Source organism: Elgaria multicarinata, chromosome 18 (genome assembly GCF_023053635.1).
Source record: "Elgaria multicarinata webbii isolate HBS135686 ecotype San Diego chromosome 18, rElgMul1.1.pri, whole genome shotgun sequence".
NCBI lineage: Eukaryota > Metazoa > Chordata > Lepidosauria > Squamata > Anguidae > Elgaria > Elgaria multicarinata.
This window is the reverse complement of record NC_086188.1, coordinates 647,034-664,834: the sequence shown is the minus strand read 5'-3', so window position 1 is coordinate 664,834 and position 17,801 is coordinate 647,034. Positions and strand designations below refer to the sequence as shown.

At 48.6% G+C, this 17,801-nt stretch overlaps 1 protein-coding gene across 1 annotated transcript in view; it reads left to right on the top strand.

Moving 5' to 3' along the window:
- Window positions 1-17,801, top strand: part of IFT81 (intraflagellar transport 81) — a 37,846-nt gene extending 20,045 nt beyond the window's left edge. Inside the window, exons 12-19 of the mRNA XM_063143910.1 lie at window positions 7,814-7,963; window positions 9,146-9,274; window positions 9,559-9,648; window positions 11,408-11,494; window positions 12,369-12,440; window positions 12,536-12,621; window positions 15,548-15,593; window positions 16,781-17,801. Of these exons, the coding sequence (XP_062999980.1) occupies window positions 7,814-7,963; window positions 9,146-9,274; window positions 9,559-9,648; window positions 11,408-11,494; window positions 12,369-12,440; window positions 12,536-12,621; window positions 15,548-15,593; window positions 16,781-16,963 (843 nt within the window). The 3' untranslated portion in view covers window positions 16,964-17,801. The remainder of the gene's footprint in view (window positions 1-7,813; window positions 7,964-9,145; window positions 9,275-9,558; window positions 9,649-11,407; window positions 11,495-12,368; window positions 12,441-12,535; window positions 12,622-15,547; window positions 15,594-16,780) is intronic.

Genomic DNA, 17,801 nt, shown 5'->3' with positions numbered 1-17,801 from the left:
GTTACTTTTATATCCCGCCTTTCCTCTGAGGAGTCCAAAGCATCATACATGCTCCTCCTCCTCTTCCATTTTATCTTCACAACAACCCTGTCTGGTAGGTAAGGCTGAAGCTCATCCAATGAGCTTCAAGGCTGAGGGGACTAGAACCCAGGTCTTCCAAGTCCCAGTCCAACACTCTAACCGCTACACAACACTAAGCTCTCTGTGGTGCCTCCAGAAAGCTCCTAAGGGCATCAGGGCAATAAGGCCCTCTCAGATGGGTGTGTCAGCTAGGCTGCTAGTAGCCGTTGATAAACCTCCATGAATTGGTCTGATCCCATTTGAAAGCCATCCAAGTTAAATCTTGTGGCAGTGAGTTCCACAGGTCAACAATATGCTCTGTAAAGCAGTATTAATTAATTTACTTACTGCACTGTTTATCCCACTTTTCAGGCAATTATTGCCTCCCAAAATGGCTCACGTTAATAAAAAGAGAGAGAGAGGCCAAGTCATGGAGCTTACATACTAAAATGACAAGACACACAAGCTGGGCAGGGGGTGGGGAGGGAGATCAGTTCTTCAAGCCCAGAACAAGCAGGTGAGCTGTAAGCGGTCGTTTAAGGATTTCTTTTTGCCTGTCCCAAATCTCCTGCCAGTCTGTCTCATTGGATGACCCCGAGTTCTAGTATTAAGCGAGGGGGAGAAAAGAGCTTACCCCCACACAATGTCTGGTTTTATAGGCCCCCCCTGTCCTATTACCATGCCCCCCATCCCCCCAGTCATTCTGTTTTTCAGCTGAAAAGAGGACCGCAACATGCCACAGTAGCTTCATGCTCAGTGTTGTCTTGAGCAAATATCATGGATCGGTTCAGAACGTGGTGGGATGTTATTTTGATTAAGTAGGATAAACCCTGTTTTGCATCTTTTCTGTATTTTTAAACCTTGAGGTAGTCTTGAGCTCTCCCTGCTCCTTAGTTTATTTTTTAAAATAATAATAATGAGCACAGCGCGATAAGCGCAGCCTTTCCCCCATCTGGAACCCTCCAGATGTGATTGCGTGATCACAATGAGCGTTGCAGTCCAACACATCTGGAGGACACCAGGTTGGGGAAGGGTTAGGGTTAGAGGTTTATAAAATAATGAATGATGGAGAAGCAGTGAATGGGGAAGGCTTGACCTGGGATTGAACACTCGTTTGCTTTGGGATATTGCAGTGCTTGCAAACACTGATGTCCTAGACTCTTGGAGCAGGGGGGAGCTGTCCAGAGTGGGCCATTCCACTGCTTTTTCCTCATCTTACGTTTTCTCTAGACAAATCAGTGCGTCTCCTGAATACTTGGCCGGTGATCCGAAGATTCTCCTGCCTTGTTCTTAGCCCTGGGCTGCTGGGTGCCCCCTGCTGCCCTGGCTTGGGTTGCTGTATCCTCTTCTGGCCTGGCCCTCGCTAGCGCTGGCCCTGGGCTGCATGAATGCCCCCTCCGCCTGGACACTCGCATACCAGGAATTGTATCCTCAGCTGAGGTCTTAGCACTTCAGCCGCGGGAAAGGTCAAGCCCAGCTTATGTTTTTACTAGCCAGCGTGTTGCTTTCTCCTCTAACGATGCAGCGGAGCGGGCAGCCGTCCAATCCCAGCCAGGGTCCGTGTTTGCGCAATTGGCAGGAATTGACAGTCTAATGGCAGGGGGGGAAGCTGGTGCGTTTTTGGTGGAAACTGTGAAGGCGTCGGGGGCCCAAAACAGTCTCTTGCAAAGATAGCAAAACCTTTAATGAATTTCCAGACCGAGCACCACAAAGAAAAGAGACCCCCCACCCCCCACCCCCGACAATGCTGGCAAGCTCCTCGCTGCAGCTGTCAGATCCTGAAAATTAAGAGAATTGCATTCCAGCGCGTCGAAGGGGAGCTGGTTCAATTACAAGTGATCCTAGGTAAACCAGAGATATTTTTAACTCTTTTTCAAAGCACATTGTACTCTTCAAAGTTGAACACAGGTTCTGGGGAGCCTAGATAGGTTTTCTTTTTTTAATCCTCCCCAGTATGCTGGGACAGAGAAACAGAAAGCAGTGTTTTAAAGTTCAGTGTCACATTTCCATACTGTGTGTGTCACCTAGGGCCACAGATGTGGGTAGGAAGACCGTGTGAAAAGGATCAGGTCCAGCAGGCAGCAAGCGCTAGTCTAGCTCAGGGTCAGAGCCAGGCAGGGAGTCTGCAGTCAGAGGGACAAGCGGGTGGCTGGAGAAAGTCTTGGGGAGGGCTTGGAGCTCCAGGAAGTCACTCCCTCTTGGTCATGAGGAAAGCTCGAAGCACAGGGAAGCCAAACCGTTGACACCTCCAGGCTGGCCTGAAGGAGGGGCGGGCAACCTGGGCTCCACACTAGCTGCAACCGCAGAACTGAATGGAGCCCAGTGCCAGCTTTGTCTGTAGGGATCGTGTCCTTGGATAGCACAACCCGTGGAGACCTGAGGCCGAATGCAGCCACACCCCTTGGACTGCAAGTCCCATGGCCAATAGCCGCACTGGCTGGGGAGGAAGGGAGGTGCAGCCCAACCCATCTGGAGAGCGCCAGTCTGGGGAAGGCTGTCTTGCTATAGCCTTGTTCCTCTTAGCTGATCAGGTCATAAACAATTTACTGAGAAGAGGATGTTGGGCCAGCTGCTGCAAAGGAGGCCATGGTTGGACCTCTTTGGACTCTTCTGGACATCCTATGTACCACTTCATCTCACACACAACCCTGTTTCGAGCAAACCGTTAGGTGGTGGCCCGATTCCTTGGTGGTTCTGGATGGTCCTGATTCTCTGGATCCCTTTCAGTTTGGTCTCAGGCCCAGTTCGTGGACCGAATAGCAATAGAGGAAGCTCCCATTCAGAGCTCTGCCTTCCTGCATTCACTCCCACGGGCCCGTGTCTCGTTGCGTCCGTCCTTCTGTGCAGGAGTGAGCCGGTGGGCCGCACCGCCACCACTGGTCCTTCAGGCCCTGCTCCGTTCCAAATACGGCCCCTGTTGCTGGGGAGGGGGAGTTACAGTGCAACCCTATAGTTTACTCAGAAGTGAGCCTCGTAGTTTTAGGGTAGGTGCCTGTACTTTGGAGTGGAGGATCAACAATGCCTTTGTTTAGCTCATAGATGTATACTCTGCCCTTGAACCTGCGACCTTCTGCATGCAAGACGGGGGCGCTCCCACGGAGCTGCAGCCCTTCACTAAGCTAGGCACAGCCTCCGCAAGCCCAGCGCCACTGCTGACCCCCGGTGGGCTGGGGCTCTGCGCCTCGCTCCCACTTTTTCTTTCTCCTAACCACCTGCACAACACATGGGGAAAAGGCTTTTGTCCTTTCCTCTGAAAATATACTAGGCAGAGACCGCCAGTGTTCGTCACAGCAGGATTCCAGAGATGGTGACATGAAGGCAAGTGTGCAGAATAGGTACGGAAGCCAAAAACATTTGAAGCAGGACCTGGCGTGTCAAATGAGCCTAAACGTACGCTGCCGCTCAGATGTAAAATAGAGCTTAGCTCACCTGAATGCCCTCGGCGCTGCCGTTGGCACCAAGCAAGGTTCCGCCTCGCTGGTCTGCAGGTTTCCACTGAGAACCCAGAAGTCTTTTCCCTCACTGGAGATATCGCAGTGGGAACAGATGAGCACTTCTGGCCAGCAACGGGGCTGGCGCTTCTGTTCCTTCCTCGGCAGCTGGTGCTGGCCCTTGGTCCTGCGCTGCTCTGGGTGGTTGTAGGAGCAGAGGCTTTGAACGCCCTCTCCTTGCAGGGTGCCAGAACACCAGGGTTTGACCTGGCTGTGGGCAGGGCAGCAGAGAGCACGGGCACCCTGTCAAGGATCGCCCAAGATGGCGAGGCGAGGAGCTGGGTATGGAGGGAAGGCAAGGCTATGCCATTGGGCGTGGTGACAAGGAGGATCAAGTGTGTGGCCTAGTAACTAGAGTGCTGGACTTAAACCTGGATTCAAATCCCTGCTCATGAAGATCACTGGGTAACTTTTGGCCAATAACTCTCTCAGCCAGACCTGCCTCACGGGGTTGGTGTGAGGATAATCGAATGGGATAACCATCTGCGTGGAGCACCCTCAGCTCCTTGGAGGAAGGGAAGGATACCAACATCAGAAATAAATGAGCAGGCAAGTTCCATAAGGCAGCTGTGTTTGGGGCTGTGAGGAGGGGTTCTCCGCATGCTCCCCCCTCCTCCTGCTGCTCCCATCGTCCTTTTTGATTTGGCCAACCGGGAAGTGACTAAAGAGTGGAAGGGGAGGAGGGAGCGCCCAAGCTTGAGGCCAAAATGTGTGCATCTTGTAGTCTCCTTGGGATTCGGGAATGCTACGAATCCTTTAAAAAGAGGGGTTGGCAGCGGAAGGACCAAGTGGAAGGACCAAGTGGCATCCCTCCAGCCTAGTAGACCACCGTTGCTCTCTTATGCGTGCTTTATACAGGCCTCAGGGTCTTCTTGTGCTAATAGTCTCAGCATGCCATTTCCCCGGAGAGGGAAAGCTTCCCGTGCTGTGCGTGCCTCAAGAGGCAGAAGACTCCCTTCCCAGCCAGATCCCTTCTCACCGCCGCCAGAACAGGACCTTGAGAGAACAGTTGCTTTTCACGGGAGCGTTTTGGGAGCGTTTTCTGGTAGCTCGTGTCTCCCTGCTCCCCCACACCGCTCTCTTTTGCTAGCCCAGGAGTCACCAGTTGGGAGCCAACCCTAGTTTGATACTCAAGATAGCAGCTTTGCCCGACGTGGTGCCCTCGGGACGGGCTGTCCGCTGTGTATAAAAATGGAAGGCTGAAGCAGGCTTCGTGGGTCGGCTCCACCCATGCCTGCCACGAGAAGTGGACGCCAGCTGGGAATGCCCTTATTTTAAGGGGAGGGGGGAGTATTTTAAGGCTCATCTGGAGTTGCCAGTTGAAAACGTCTGTACAAAGGAATGTTTTGGAGCCAAGTTGTTGCCCGATATTTTAGTTTTTAAAAAAATATGGGACATTCACTTGAAGTAGTGGATTAAGAGAGGTGCCTTTAAAATTCAAAAAGACATTTGTCAGCTTGGCTGGTAGATTTGGGTGAGCTAGCCAGGGGTGTCCCAGAAACAGCTTCCTAATCAGTATTATTTTTAAAAGAAATTGCCTGCTTGGCCTGTTGATGAGCAGCCTAGAGGGTATTTTGCTTCTTGAATAGAATGAGAAATGAACTTCTCCACAAGAATTTGGCTGCAGTCACACAGCCACTGAATGCTTCCTCAGCCCCCGTTGAAACCAGTGGGACTTATCGGGACATAATTGGGAGGGGAAGGGGCTGTAATAAATCATATTCCAAAATGGCTGCCTGAGCTCCATTCCAGAGATCTCTTGCAATGATTCTTGAGAGGTTGTCACAGCCGGGGATTTGCTTACTCTAAATGTTTTTAGCTGTTTGAGAGGTCTTTATTGCATTAATTGGACTGGCAGGAAAATTGGCCATCTGCTCCATAATTCTCAGCATACAGCTTCTGCAAACATTTTTCTATACCATCCTGCTGAGATAATTAAAGATAGTCTCCCTGAATTTAATTAAGATTATTCTCAGAAACTTACAGTGGCTTCATTTATTTATTTACTTTTAGAGACGGCTCCCTTTCTGTCTCCTGAGTTGAGCCAATGTGGGCATTGCTGCTTTTGCTTTTCCTCTCCTTCCACAAGCAGTGGGAAGGCCGGAGCTGTCCACGCAGAGGGTCTGTTTCCTTTGGAGAAGAGTTGCACCCTAAACTAACCTGTTGGGGGTGTGTGCATGTTGAGCGGGGCTGCAGTAGCAAGGCCCTTTACAACAAGCCTATAAGGCGGGCCAGTATGATTCTCTCCCTGCGGATGAGGGCCACTGCCAAGAGTGGGAAGGTTTGGACATCTCCGCTCATACCTTTAGCTACCATATTACAGTAGCATAGCCTCCCCCAACCTGGTGGCCTCCAGATGTGTCCCACTACAACTCCCAACATGCAGCAGCCAGCCTTCTGGGAATTGTCATCCAACACATCTGCAAAGCACCGGCTAGGGGAGGCTGCAGTGCAGTAGTAGTTCAACAACCTTTAGTGCACCACAGTTCATAGCTATGCAAGATGTATTGATTCTTTTAAAAATTAGGATAATTCAGTTCACATCTTTCCATGCTAACCTTCTCCAACCTCCCCCCACCACCATTTATTTATATCCCACCTTTCTAACAAAAGTTGCACTGAAGCCTGCTGTTGGGCCATTTCTTTTTAAAGCAAGCTTTCATCTAGGGAAGAAGAGTCATGATTTGCTTTTGCTCTCAGCGTGTCCCGAGAGCATCTCTAACTTAGGTTAAAGAACGTGGGTTAAAAGGCCGATTTAGCTCTTTTCTTTTCTTTTTCAAAACTAAGGCAAGTGCCAACAGTTTGTTCCTGCCCAGTGCATTTGCATCTTATAAATAAACTTTGCATCCAGTTGCCTGGGAAAAGAAGGCCTATGAGTGGGCAAAAATGTTTGAATAATATCTTTTTGACCAGTATTTTTAATGGATTTATACCATAAAATATGTATATTTTGAGATTAAATATAAATACGTATTTATTTTGCTCATATTCTCTCACCTCCAGTTTTATTTAGCCATTCTTATTTTTCATCCTTCATTTTAATAAAAATGGGTTTGTTGCTTGTTAGTTTTTAAAAGAAATTTTAAAACCCCTGCAAAACTAATCTGGATTCTGTATGAGGGAAAGATGGATGATGTGACCTGTATCAATTGAGCAATCATTGCATTATGTGTCCTTTGTTTACATCGTTTCATCTGCGACTCATAGGAAGGGGCAGCAGAGCATTAGAAATCCGGCCAAGCTGCTGCCGGCCTGGCTTTGGAGTGTTCCTCGAGGCCTTGGTTGCACACTCTCAAGCCTATCAAATGCACATGCAAGGAAAACGAAGACGATCAGGATTGTCCGTTCTGCAGGCAAGATCAGATTCTGTGGTTTTCCAGCATTTGCCTGGCCTTTATATTAGGCTCAGGTATTAGAGCAGACTGGTAAAGTCTAGTCAGCTGTGATGAGTCAGAATTTCCTCCAGGCAACCAGACAGGGAAGTTTTGTTTTGTTTAGGCCATGAATGTGCCACAGATGACAACTTAGGTGTGGGTGGGCTAGTAATGTACTTACAAGTTTATCATTCCTAGGGAATGCAGACTTTTGTCTTCCAGATATTTTCCTTGACAGGGTTGGGTGATGGACTCCAAAAATGTAATAATAATCTGCTGAGTAGATTCTTCTGCAAGCCCCATTGGAATAAGCAGAGTAGTTGTGCATGGCTATTTGCACACTTCCATGATAGTCCAAACCTCGTTAAGGACAGTTTCCGAACAATTGCTTTGTTAAGTTGTGTGACGTCTGTGACCTTTCCTGACCTTGTCCTCAGAACGGCGCACAGCACAAAAGGCTGTTCTTCATAGAGCACACACTGAATAATACTTGGGTTTGTTCTTTCACTAAAAATGTTTGCAGCTTTTGGCTTTAAAAATAGGTGCAGGAGCACCGCAAGGTGGACCAAGCCTGGGCCTTGGCACTGCCCCGGAGGGCAGAGGCACTGGCTTGGTTTCATGATGGGCTGCTTGCCTGGGGCGCTTTTTATAGAACGCACAGTGGCTCTGGGGGGTTTCTCAGGTTGGGTTCATCTCAGCCTTTCAGCATTTGTTCTTTAAAAGGAACACAATGTTTCACTCTTACAAGGCTTGTGTACACCACATACCTGTTTAAAATAAAACGTACTTTGATTTCTCCCGAAATACTTGGGCCCCAAAGAAGATTTCTGGGGTGTGTGGGTGTGTATGTGTCTTTGCATTTCAAACACCCCTATTATCTTGTTTCAGTTTAAGCGTTATGTTAATAAGCTTCGAAGCAAAAACACACTTTATAAGAAGAAGCGCCTGGAAATAGCAGAAATTACGGCTGAGTACGGCATCCTGCAGAGAACAGAAGAGCTCCTAACGCAGCGGCATGAGGACATACAGCAGCAGTTGGTAATGGGCCGTTCTCTGCTCCTGACCGTACCGTGGAAGGCTGGGGAGGGGGGCTTCTGCTTTCACACCCTTTCTACAATACGTGTTATTATTTATCATGTAGCCCCATCGGTGCTTTGCAGAATACAAGAAGCTGACAATCTAAAATTTGATGCAGGGGAAACAGCAGACGTGGAGGCGGGGCTAGATCGGGAAAGAATATGCAATTGTGTCAGTTCCAAGCTTGTTCATTGGCTTCGCTGCAGAAGGGCCTGGGAATGAGGAGATTGGCCCAAAAGCTTTGTGGGAAAGGTGGCAATGGAGAAATGTGAGGGGCTGGCGGCATTCTGCAGGTGTTCTGGGAGGCCGTTCCAAACCTACCGGACAGTCTGGTAGAAAGGGCAGCGCCTTTTCAGGAAGCAGCCAAGCATTCATCACCTGGACGTGTTGAGTGATGCAATTTTAAGATGTTGACACGCGTGCGGTAAAAGATTGATCTTAAGTGAAGTCTTTGGCTTCAATCCGGTTTTTTGCTTTAGCTTTGATACAGTTTAATTGAAACAAGCTACAGTATTCATTACATGTTAGACTTTAAAAGAACTTGCATGGATTACCACAAATGCAGCTAGTTATTAAAAACAAAAAAAGTAGGCCTTGTTCTAAGCAGTTTCTCTTTTGGCCCAGTGAAGCCCAAATAGCCTTTAAGGAGAGATGTCTTGGCACAGTAATTGGCCTGTTCTTAATTATTTTCATATAGCTTCATCGAAAACAAACCTTTGGCATTCCACAACTTCACATACGGCTTCCTTACGATTCTGGAGTTGCAATTCAGAACTAATTTGCTCATAAGGACATCAGAGGAGCCCTGAAGCTGGATCCATCTAGCCCAGCACTCTGTTCACACAGTGGCTGTCAACCAGGAACCCCTAAGCAGGACACAGGTGCAACAGCACTTTTCCAGCCACGTTCCACAGCTACTGGTGTATATGGACTTCCGGCCTCTGCTCGTCTTCCAGTAGCTTCTAAACCAGCCTTCCCCTAGTTAGGGTGCCCTCCAGACATTTTGGGTGACAAACATCAGTCCCAGCTAGCATGTCCGATGCTCAGGGACTGTGGCGGTTGTAGCCTAAAACATCTGGAGGGCATTCGGTGGGGAAAGAGTGTCCTATATTTAAAGCTGTGCTCTTCTTCTTTTGCTACCAGCAAACAATTGAAGATAAAAAGGGTATCTCTGGATACAGCTATACACAGGAGGAGCTGGAGAGAGTGTCAGCAGTAAAGAGCGAGATGGATGAAATGAAGGGTCGAACTCTGGATAACATGTCCGAAATGGTGAATTTTCACACTATTTACAGACTGGGGTGGGGGGAGTGGGAGGGATTGGCAATACTCAGTTCCTACCTTCCACCAACCTGCCACTTCCCTGGATCATCTGTTTTGTCTGACCAGCATGACTGTGGGTGCAGCTGGGCAGGAGGGCCGCATCTCCACTTGTCACCTCTTGCTTGATTTCCCCCTCCATTTGCCTTTCTAGTCTTCCGTTCTTCCCATTTCAAGCCTTCTTGCTGTTCTATTAATAGCACATTCACGCAGTGCATTTTCCTCCCATCAAACAGGTGAAAAAATTGAACGCTATGGTGGCTGATAAGAAGTCAAGCCTAGCTCCAATTATCAAAGATTTAAGGCAGTTGCGCCAGAAGTGTCAGGTGAGTGAAGGAGACTTTTTTTTAATGTTTTGTTGGAACACAACTGGGCTGATTAGAATGGGGCAAAGCCACCTCTCAACGTAATCCTGCCATTTTGCTTTTACAGCAGTATGAGGGTCAGAGTTTCCCCTCTGGGCCACTCCGTAACTTTCTGTGACCAGATAAACCTCTGGACCAAACTGCATGTATTGTGAAGGTGGCCAGTTGGATTCGTGCGTTCAGCTATTTCTCACTGGGTTTCCCCCCCAAGTCTAAGCCTCTCTGGAACAAAAAAAAAAGGCTTGAGTGACTGGGTTTTAGGATAAAACCAAGACATAAGCTATGGTGCCCAAAGCATCCTGGAACAATCGGAGAACCCTCTGGCTTGGTTTAATGCTTTGTGCGAAGCACCTACAAAACTCTTGGCCTGATGACTAAGACCAAAGCCTCCGCGTCTAGAGGCTGCCCGCCACTGAGGGCCGGATGTTGGGGACGGTCACCTTCACGCCCTGCTCACAGGCTCCCCAACGTATCTGGTTGACGGTTGTTAAAAACAGAAGGTTACATTAGAAGAGCGTTTGATCTGATCCCGCAAAGTAGCTTTTATGTTCATTGGAGATATTCCTGCTGTCTTACACCCCCAAAATATATTCCTCTCCCCAATGCCCCCCTCCAGTGAATTTAAAACGTGGGCAGAAACAATCATTTTAGATACTGTTTACACAGTCTTCCCCTAGCTGGTGTCCTCCTGAAGTGTTGGACTGCAAGTCCCATCTTTCCCAGCCAGCACGGCTATCTGGAGACACCAACTTCAGGAAGGCCGCCTAAACCTGTGCAAATCCTAGAATAGCAGAGTTGGAAGGGACCTGCAAGGCCATTGAGTCCAACCCCCTGCTCAATGCAGGAATCCACCCTAAAGCACCCTAAATGCTCTGCTTCACTGCCAAATGGGGCATAGTCCGCCTTCCATTTCCTTCCAGCACAGCCTAGACGGTAGCTGTCCTTTTGCCAGCATATCTGTTGCTTGTTACTTTATTTATTTATCATGTTTCTATACCACTCTGTAAATACCTGGGACAAGAGAACAGCCTTTGCCTGGCGCCAGAAAGACAACACTGTGGGCGCCAGGCAAGCTTCCTTGGGGTGGGCATTCCACAAACGGGTAAGTGGAAGAGTAGTGGACAGCCACTTTCTCTGGTAGCCACACGCCTAGCTTCATTTGGTGGGGGGGGTTTCCCCAGAGGACAGGCTCCAAAGATGACCTGAGCCTCCAGGCAGGGACATATGGGAGGTTATGGTGATTCCATGGCACATGTAAATTTATTTATTTATTTATTTATTACATTTTTATACCTCCCAATAGCCGAAGCGCTCTGGGCGGTTCACAATACCTATACAAACTGTTTGTGCAGGAGTACAACCCTTAAAAAACTCTTGCAAGCTTAATTTCAATACAGCTAGCTCATAATCCATGCCATGGTATAAGCAAGATAGCAAAGTAACCCACCACAGCATTAAAGATCCTGAAAAATAAATATATATATATATAAAGCTTGGTGGGGGAATGGGACTTGTAAGCTATGTTGCAATTTAGGCTATTGATCCTTCAGCGTGCAAGGCTGGTGGGGGTGCCCCATAAGCAGCGGGGCTCAGACGTCTCTTTGGTTTATGTAAGCCCCTCTGGGAGGTGGGAGAGTGAGGCTGACAAGCACATGATCTGCCTGAGTGCCACAGGCTGAGGGACTTCATGCGCCCCTTCTGCCTTTCCTTCCACTACCAGGAATTAACCCAAGAGTGTGGAGAGAAGAAATCCCAGTACGACAGTTGTGCGGCAGGCTTGGAGAGCAACCGGTCTGCACTGGAGCAGGTAAAACAGCCAGACAGAATGGTGCTCCTTGTCTCATCTCCACTGCTGACGCCCAGTTTTCTCCACGAAGCCACAGTGGTGGGATCTTCCTGATGGCCTTTTGGGGCTCACCTACACAGCTGGGTTGGGCAATGATGACTATTTGCCAAACTACGGGGAGCCTGCACATGGAGGGTGGGACCATAGGATGAAGCGGTTGCTTGTGCCCAGCCGTGGCCCAACCAAACGCATCAGCCGTTCTTTCTTGGGATAAGAGGAGAGGGCACGGATCACGTTGTCTCTGCCATGGCGGGGAGGGGAACTGTGGCCTTCCAAATGTTTTTGGACTCCGAAGTCCCATAAGCCTCAGCCATGCTTTGATCAGGGATGATAGGAACTGGAGTCCAACATCATCTGCAGGGCCACCAGTTCCCCAGCCCTGAATTCTGTGTAATTCTGGGCCTGCATCCAAGGAGCACCCTTTCCTTGGAAAGGGTCCTCATGCTATAGAGCAGGGATGGGGAAGCTCAGGCCTGGGGGACAAACCTGGGGTCCCAGTCAGCCCTCTGGGGTTCCCCAGGTAGTCACACACCCTTCTCCTTCCTCCCCTGCCCCCCACCATCTATTGTTTGGTAGTTTCCTTGCTTGTGTACATTCCCCCCAGCCCCCGGCTTCTAAAAGGCTGAGATGCTTCTAAGTTACTTAGCAGTAAGAGCTTTAAGAACCCTATATGGTGCTTCTCACCCCAGTCCTTCTGCCTTTGGCCCCACTCACTCCTGGAATGCCCCCCCCCCCCAAGAGCTTCCCCAAAATTGAATTTGGCCCTCGGGCTGAGAGGGGCTCAGCACCCTGCAACAGACGTTCTGTGTTCTTGCCTGTGACCTTCCTCCTGCAGGCGGTGAAGGGCCTTCTTGAGGAGTGTGTTCAGGAGGAAAGCCGCTATCATCATACCAACAGCATGAAAAGAGTAAGTCTGCAGAAGGGTTGGGTGTGCAGCTATTTCCGTGAGACTCTGTGAGCAGGAAGGGTGCTTGGTGCATAAATCCCTGTGTGTCTTCTTAGGTTCTAGAAGTGCACCTCCAGCGTGCCAAAGATGAGATGAAGATGTATGTCTCTTCGGATCAACAGGAAAGAAGAAAGGCAATCAGGTAAAAGCACTTGGAAGCACATCTAAACTCCAAAGCGTTTTCAGAAATGGGAGGTTAAGTCATTAGCCTTGAACCAGGGGAAATCGGGCCATATTAAGTTTCCCTGAAATTCTCTGTTGCAAATTTCCTTCCCTCCGCGGAGGTGCTATTTGCTTAGTAGACGGTGTCCTCAGCAGTGATTCTGTGGTTCAATTTAGGCTTCTTCCCACGTGAAAACAGGGCTGCAAGGAGAAACACGGAGATCTTAGAAGTATGTTTACGTCGCTTGTTTATCTCACAAGTCTCCATTTATGGTGGCCAAATTGAAGGGCAGCCAGGGACAGCGACCAGATTACATCTCCCTAAATATTTGCAGTGGATTTGTTATCTGTGTAGACGGAGGAATAATGCTGAGAAGAGAAATAGGGGGAAGGCTAAGCGCTAAAGCGGAAATGGGAGAGCAGCTGTGGTGGAGTTAGCAGATTCATGCAGAGAACCTGCCAGCCGTACGAATTACTTGCCCAGTGTTTCTCTGCTCGGTGGTCATGCCTTTTGGTTCTGTTGTTGTTGATTTGTATGCAGAATACTTTTGCCCTTGCCCTTTGATGGAGGCTATTTTACGGGCCAGTGCCTTGTGTCCATTTAAAATGCCGTCCTTCTTGGGGCCCCTGTGGATGCTGGGACCCAGGAGCTTAGAGTGGGCAAGGCATACCAGCACGCTTCCTGTGGAGAGGGGGGGTTGGATGTCTTCGTCCATCCATACCTAGAAGGCCATGTACATATATGTTGGTGATTTCGGCCTGCCCAAGTCTCTCACTTGTGGGAGTAGCATGAGCCACAAATATGCACAACAGGGCACTCCTCCGTCATGGGGTAAAAGGTGCCTCTCTTTCGGAGGCGCCCACTGTGTCCTCCCTCCTGCCGCACTTCCGCTTTAGTCACTGAAAAAGAGCCCAGGAAGCTTCTAGGCGAGGTGAGTGAGCCGTAAGAACGGTGGGTTGCCCACGTCCCCCTGAAAATCAAAGCGAGTGCACAGATGCTCCAGGAAATGAGAGCTCGCCATCAGAGGCGGTGGGGCAGGCAAGGATTAAATACATGCAGCATGGCAAAGGAAGACGAGCTCCTAGAAACCCGTTCAAGGCTGGATGTCTCTCTTGTGAGCCCTGGAATGTAAACTGAGCTCAGACAACCCAAAAGCAGAACTTTGGTTTGCTTTAATGAACCAGAAATGCCCTAATTCTGGTCCCCAGCCCCATCTCTGTTCCATGGAGTCAGCAGTGAGGAATGTGAAAAGTTAATTTTGTTCTCTAAAAATAGTTTTAACTTTCAAAATTAAGTTGCATTCTTTCCAGGCATCATTATAAATAGCCAAAAAGCTGACGTTCAAAAACCTAATTTTCTGATGCCTTTCTTTTTCCTTTCCCATTAATAAATTTTCAAAAGCCAGTCTTAGGGCTAAAGAACACTGGGAGTACCCAAAGAGCTGGGTAGGATGTCCATCAATGTGCTCTCTCGGGGGCAATCGAGGTCATCTTGGTCCTGGCAGAAATTCTAACAGCTGCCTGCAGGTTATGAGAAAGACGGATATCCTGGGCTGTGGGAGTAAACATGTTCCAGGCTCAAATCCCATCTCCCAATAGAAGAACATTTAGTATATAGGGCAGGAGTGTGCAAATGGATGGCACAGACCCTGAAGACTGGGCAGGGGGTTGTCATTTGTTGCCTTCCCACATGGAAGGCTACAAGCAGCTGCCTGATAGGATGCATAGCGTTGGATCCAGACTCAGCCACACCGTAATCCCACTGAAATCCATCACCTCTTTATTTGTCCCATTGGAAGCAGTGGGGCTGGAGCGTAACTGGCTGTGCTTCCACCCCTACCCGTTCCGTGGCGCCAGCGGCCCCTGCCGCTCGCACAGCAGCAGTCCGGGGCTTCAGGGGCAGCCAGAAATGAGCAGAAACTCCCGTTGCTGGAAGGCGGCCTGTCAGCAGAGCTCACATGAAGGCGCTCGGCCACCGGCCTCTTTCCAGGAACGAGTGTTTGGGGGCTCCCCTTAGGGAGTGCTGCATCTCCCTCGTGTAAACCGGGGGTCCTGTTTGCTCAACAGGATTGTCAGGATCCACCTAACAATTGCAGCAGCACTGGGGGCACAAGGGCCTGGTTGGATTCTGTCCTCCTTACGGATCCAGGAGACGTGTTTCCCGATTGGAAGCCATTTCAGAAGCGCCTTACAGTCCTGGGGTCAAGCTCATGTAGTCATTCCTTGATCAAGGTTAGGACGCAAGTCCTGTTCGGACAGATGCTGAGGCCAAGACCTGCATGGATTTTAGTGGAGCAGAACAATCATTCCAGGTGGCAGAATCAGGAGTCTCCCCTGAAGCATTTATGGCCGAGATCTTCAGTGAACGTGCGCTCAGACTGTTTTTCCTCCTGCCGTTCAGTAGAACTCCCAGTTTAATATCAGTTTTCCACCCCATCATGGAGCTCTATTATCCAGACGATGCTTGCCTGTATGGAAGTGCAATGAGATCTGTGAAACCAGGGTGATGGAGAGCATCGTCTGTAGGGTTTAAATGAAAGGCGAGAGCCAAACCCCCTCACCGAAAACGTATTTCCTTTTCCATGTAATTTTCCTCACAGTGTGGTCCTGAGGAGGTTATGAGACAAGGACTATTATCACTTGCCCTTGGAATAGGGTGGGAAAGATATACGTAAGTATGTTCTCGAACAACAAGGGACATCATAATGAAGGATTTTATCCACTCAAGACCCAACTTTGAATAAAACCTCAGACTCCCATCTGCAACATGGGTATCATGATACAGACCTACCTTACAGGGCTGTTGTGAAGGTTTCTGACCCCATGCATGTGGAGCTCTAAAAGTGCTGTATGAATGTCAGATGTTCTTTTGCGTTATGATTACATGCATTCATTGTCTTCTTTAGGGAACAGTATTCCCGGATGATCACAGAACAAGAAAACCTTGGAAAGGTAAGCAACGGATTTCTTACAATTTTTTTTAAATTTTTTTCCTGTTTTTAGAAAATGCAACATAGTTCATGCGTAGCCCTTAAGAACCATTCCATTCTAGCACAGAGAAATTGCTGTCTCAAAATAAACTATTCAAACAATTCTAAAGGCCGCTTCCTCCAGATAATGACGAAGCTGCATGGCTATCTTTTACAAGTGGCACATTCCCCACCCCCGGAAACCCCGGGGATAAGATACCATAATGCAGACGACGCTTTGCTAGATCAAATTTGATGTGGGATATAAGGCCATTGGCTGAAGACGATGCATTTTCCAGCTGTTGCCCTTGGTATATTTTTAAAAAGGAACTATAGCGCAGTCGATATAGCTGTGTTAACTACAACCCTTTCATCTTCTTCTTTCTTTCCCTCACAAATCCAGTTATACAAGTGTTATACGTTTACATACATAATCCCTTGTGGAATTTTATTCTCGGTCTTCTTAATTTCAAGAGCACAATTTACTTCAGATTGTGGAGTCTTGAGTCTGGAAGTCAGTGACCCTGATATACTTTTACAAGATAAGTGCAGCCCAAACAAATAACAGAGATGGGACCAACCATGTTTGTAGTCCTGAAAATGCTTCATGTTGTCTTGCCTCTTAACCCGGTGTTGGTCCTGCTTTGCAAGAATTGCGATCAAATACCCAGACATAGACTAACTTGGGGTACATAAGAAAAAACGTCGGTTTTTACTCCATAGACTAACTTGGGAGCTTCCTCTGATTTAGAGAAAGGGCCACAGCTCAGCTCCGCTCCATAGTAGAGCACCTGCTTTGTGTGTAGGAGGGCCCAGGCCCAAGCTGCGAAAGGCCCCACCCGGAGCCTGGGAGGCCCACGGCCTGCCCGCCTCTAGGCAGCACTGAGCTAGATGCAACAACAGCCGCAGGCAGCTGCAGCCTGTCTTTGTATAAGGCAGGTTCTCCGTGTGCCCGGAGTTGTAGGCGCCAGCAGTGGCTGCTCCGCATACGGCTGAAGTGAATGGAGCAGCTATTGCCCATTGGAGCGATACACGACTTCAGATCCCAGCGGTGGGATCTATATTGCTAAGGTAAGAAAAAGAAACGATCACATCCAGTTGTGGGTGAGATGACTGTTGCAACTTGTAAACCTTCGTCAGTCTGGTTTTGACCCTTCTTTTGAACAACAGAAACTGCGAGAGAAGCAGAAGGGCATCCGGGAAAGTCATGGCCCAAATCTGAAGCAAGTGAAAATGTGGCGAGATTTCCAGTTGCTCGTGGAGTGCAAGAAGGAGTGTTTCTTAAAGCAACAAGACCAAACGTCCATCGGCCAAGTGATTCAGGAAGGGGGAGAGGACCGACTGGTCTTATGAAGCCTCGTGCCTTCATATCCCAGTGATTCTGAAGAGGAGAGTATTTCCGTAGCAGTTCCATGGTAAACGTTGGTTTAGTTCTACTACCTTTTCTGCACAAGTTAGATCTGTTGCTGGAGCTGAGCAGCTCAACTACAAGGGGTGGCTGGAAAGGTTTTGGCTTAAATAGAACAGCGTTGGTTTTCGAACTGGGCTGAGACCCTTTTGGCCACTCCGTGGATTAAGCAGGAAAATAACTTTCTTCTAGGGGTGCTGCAAATGGAACGTCCTTTCCGTCACTTGAAGGTCAGGTTAATGAGTTAAGCAGTAGAAAGAGCTCTGGATGACACTGCTATGTCAGAAATAGTTTAGGAGCCAAGCCATCTGTTAGGCTGAGCTGTCTGTTTCCAGAAAGGCAAAAGTTACCCTGTCTCCAAGTCTCAAAAACTGGAGTTTGAATCCTGGACTTTTTTGAGGGAACAGCTTCTATATCTGGGTTCGTAAGCCAGGGGACACTAAGATCAAGTGTGCCACAGAGCCAAACCAGCTTGCATAGTAGTCCTCACACCACATTCAAGCATACACAAACCCAACACCTTACTCCTACATGGCCATGGGTTCATCTTCCAAGGGCCACAACCACAAGGCGAGAGCAAGGCTTAAGAAAAAGGCCTTGAATTCTCAGCACTATAATAACGTAAAACATGTATTCTTTCTTGAAAAAAACCATGATGTCCTGTAGTGTCTGTTCATTTAGTGTCTGTTCCTTATATAGCCTCTGAAGATTGGGACACTGATGCTTCATGTCCTAGCTCAAGCCAGATTTTGATTGTTTCCCAAGGATGCAGGTTGTAACATT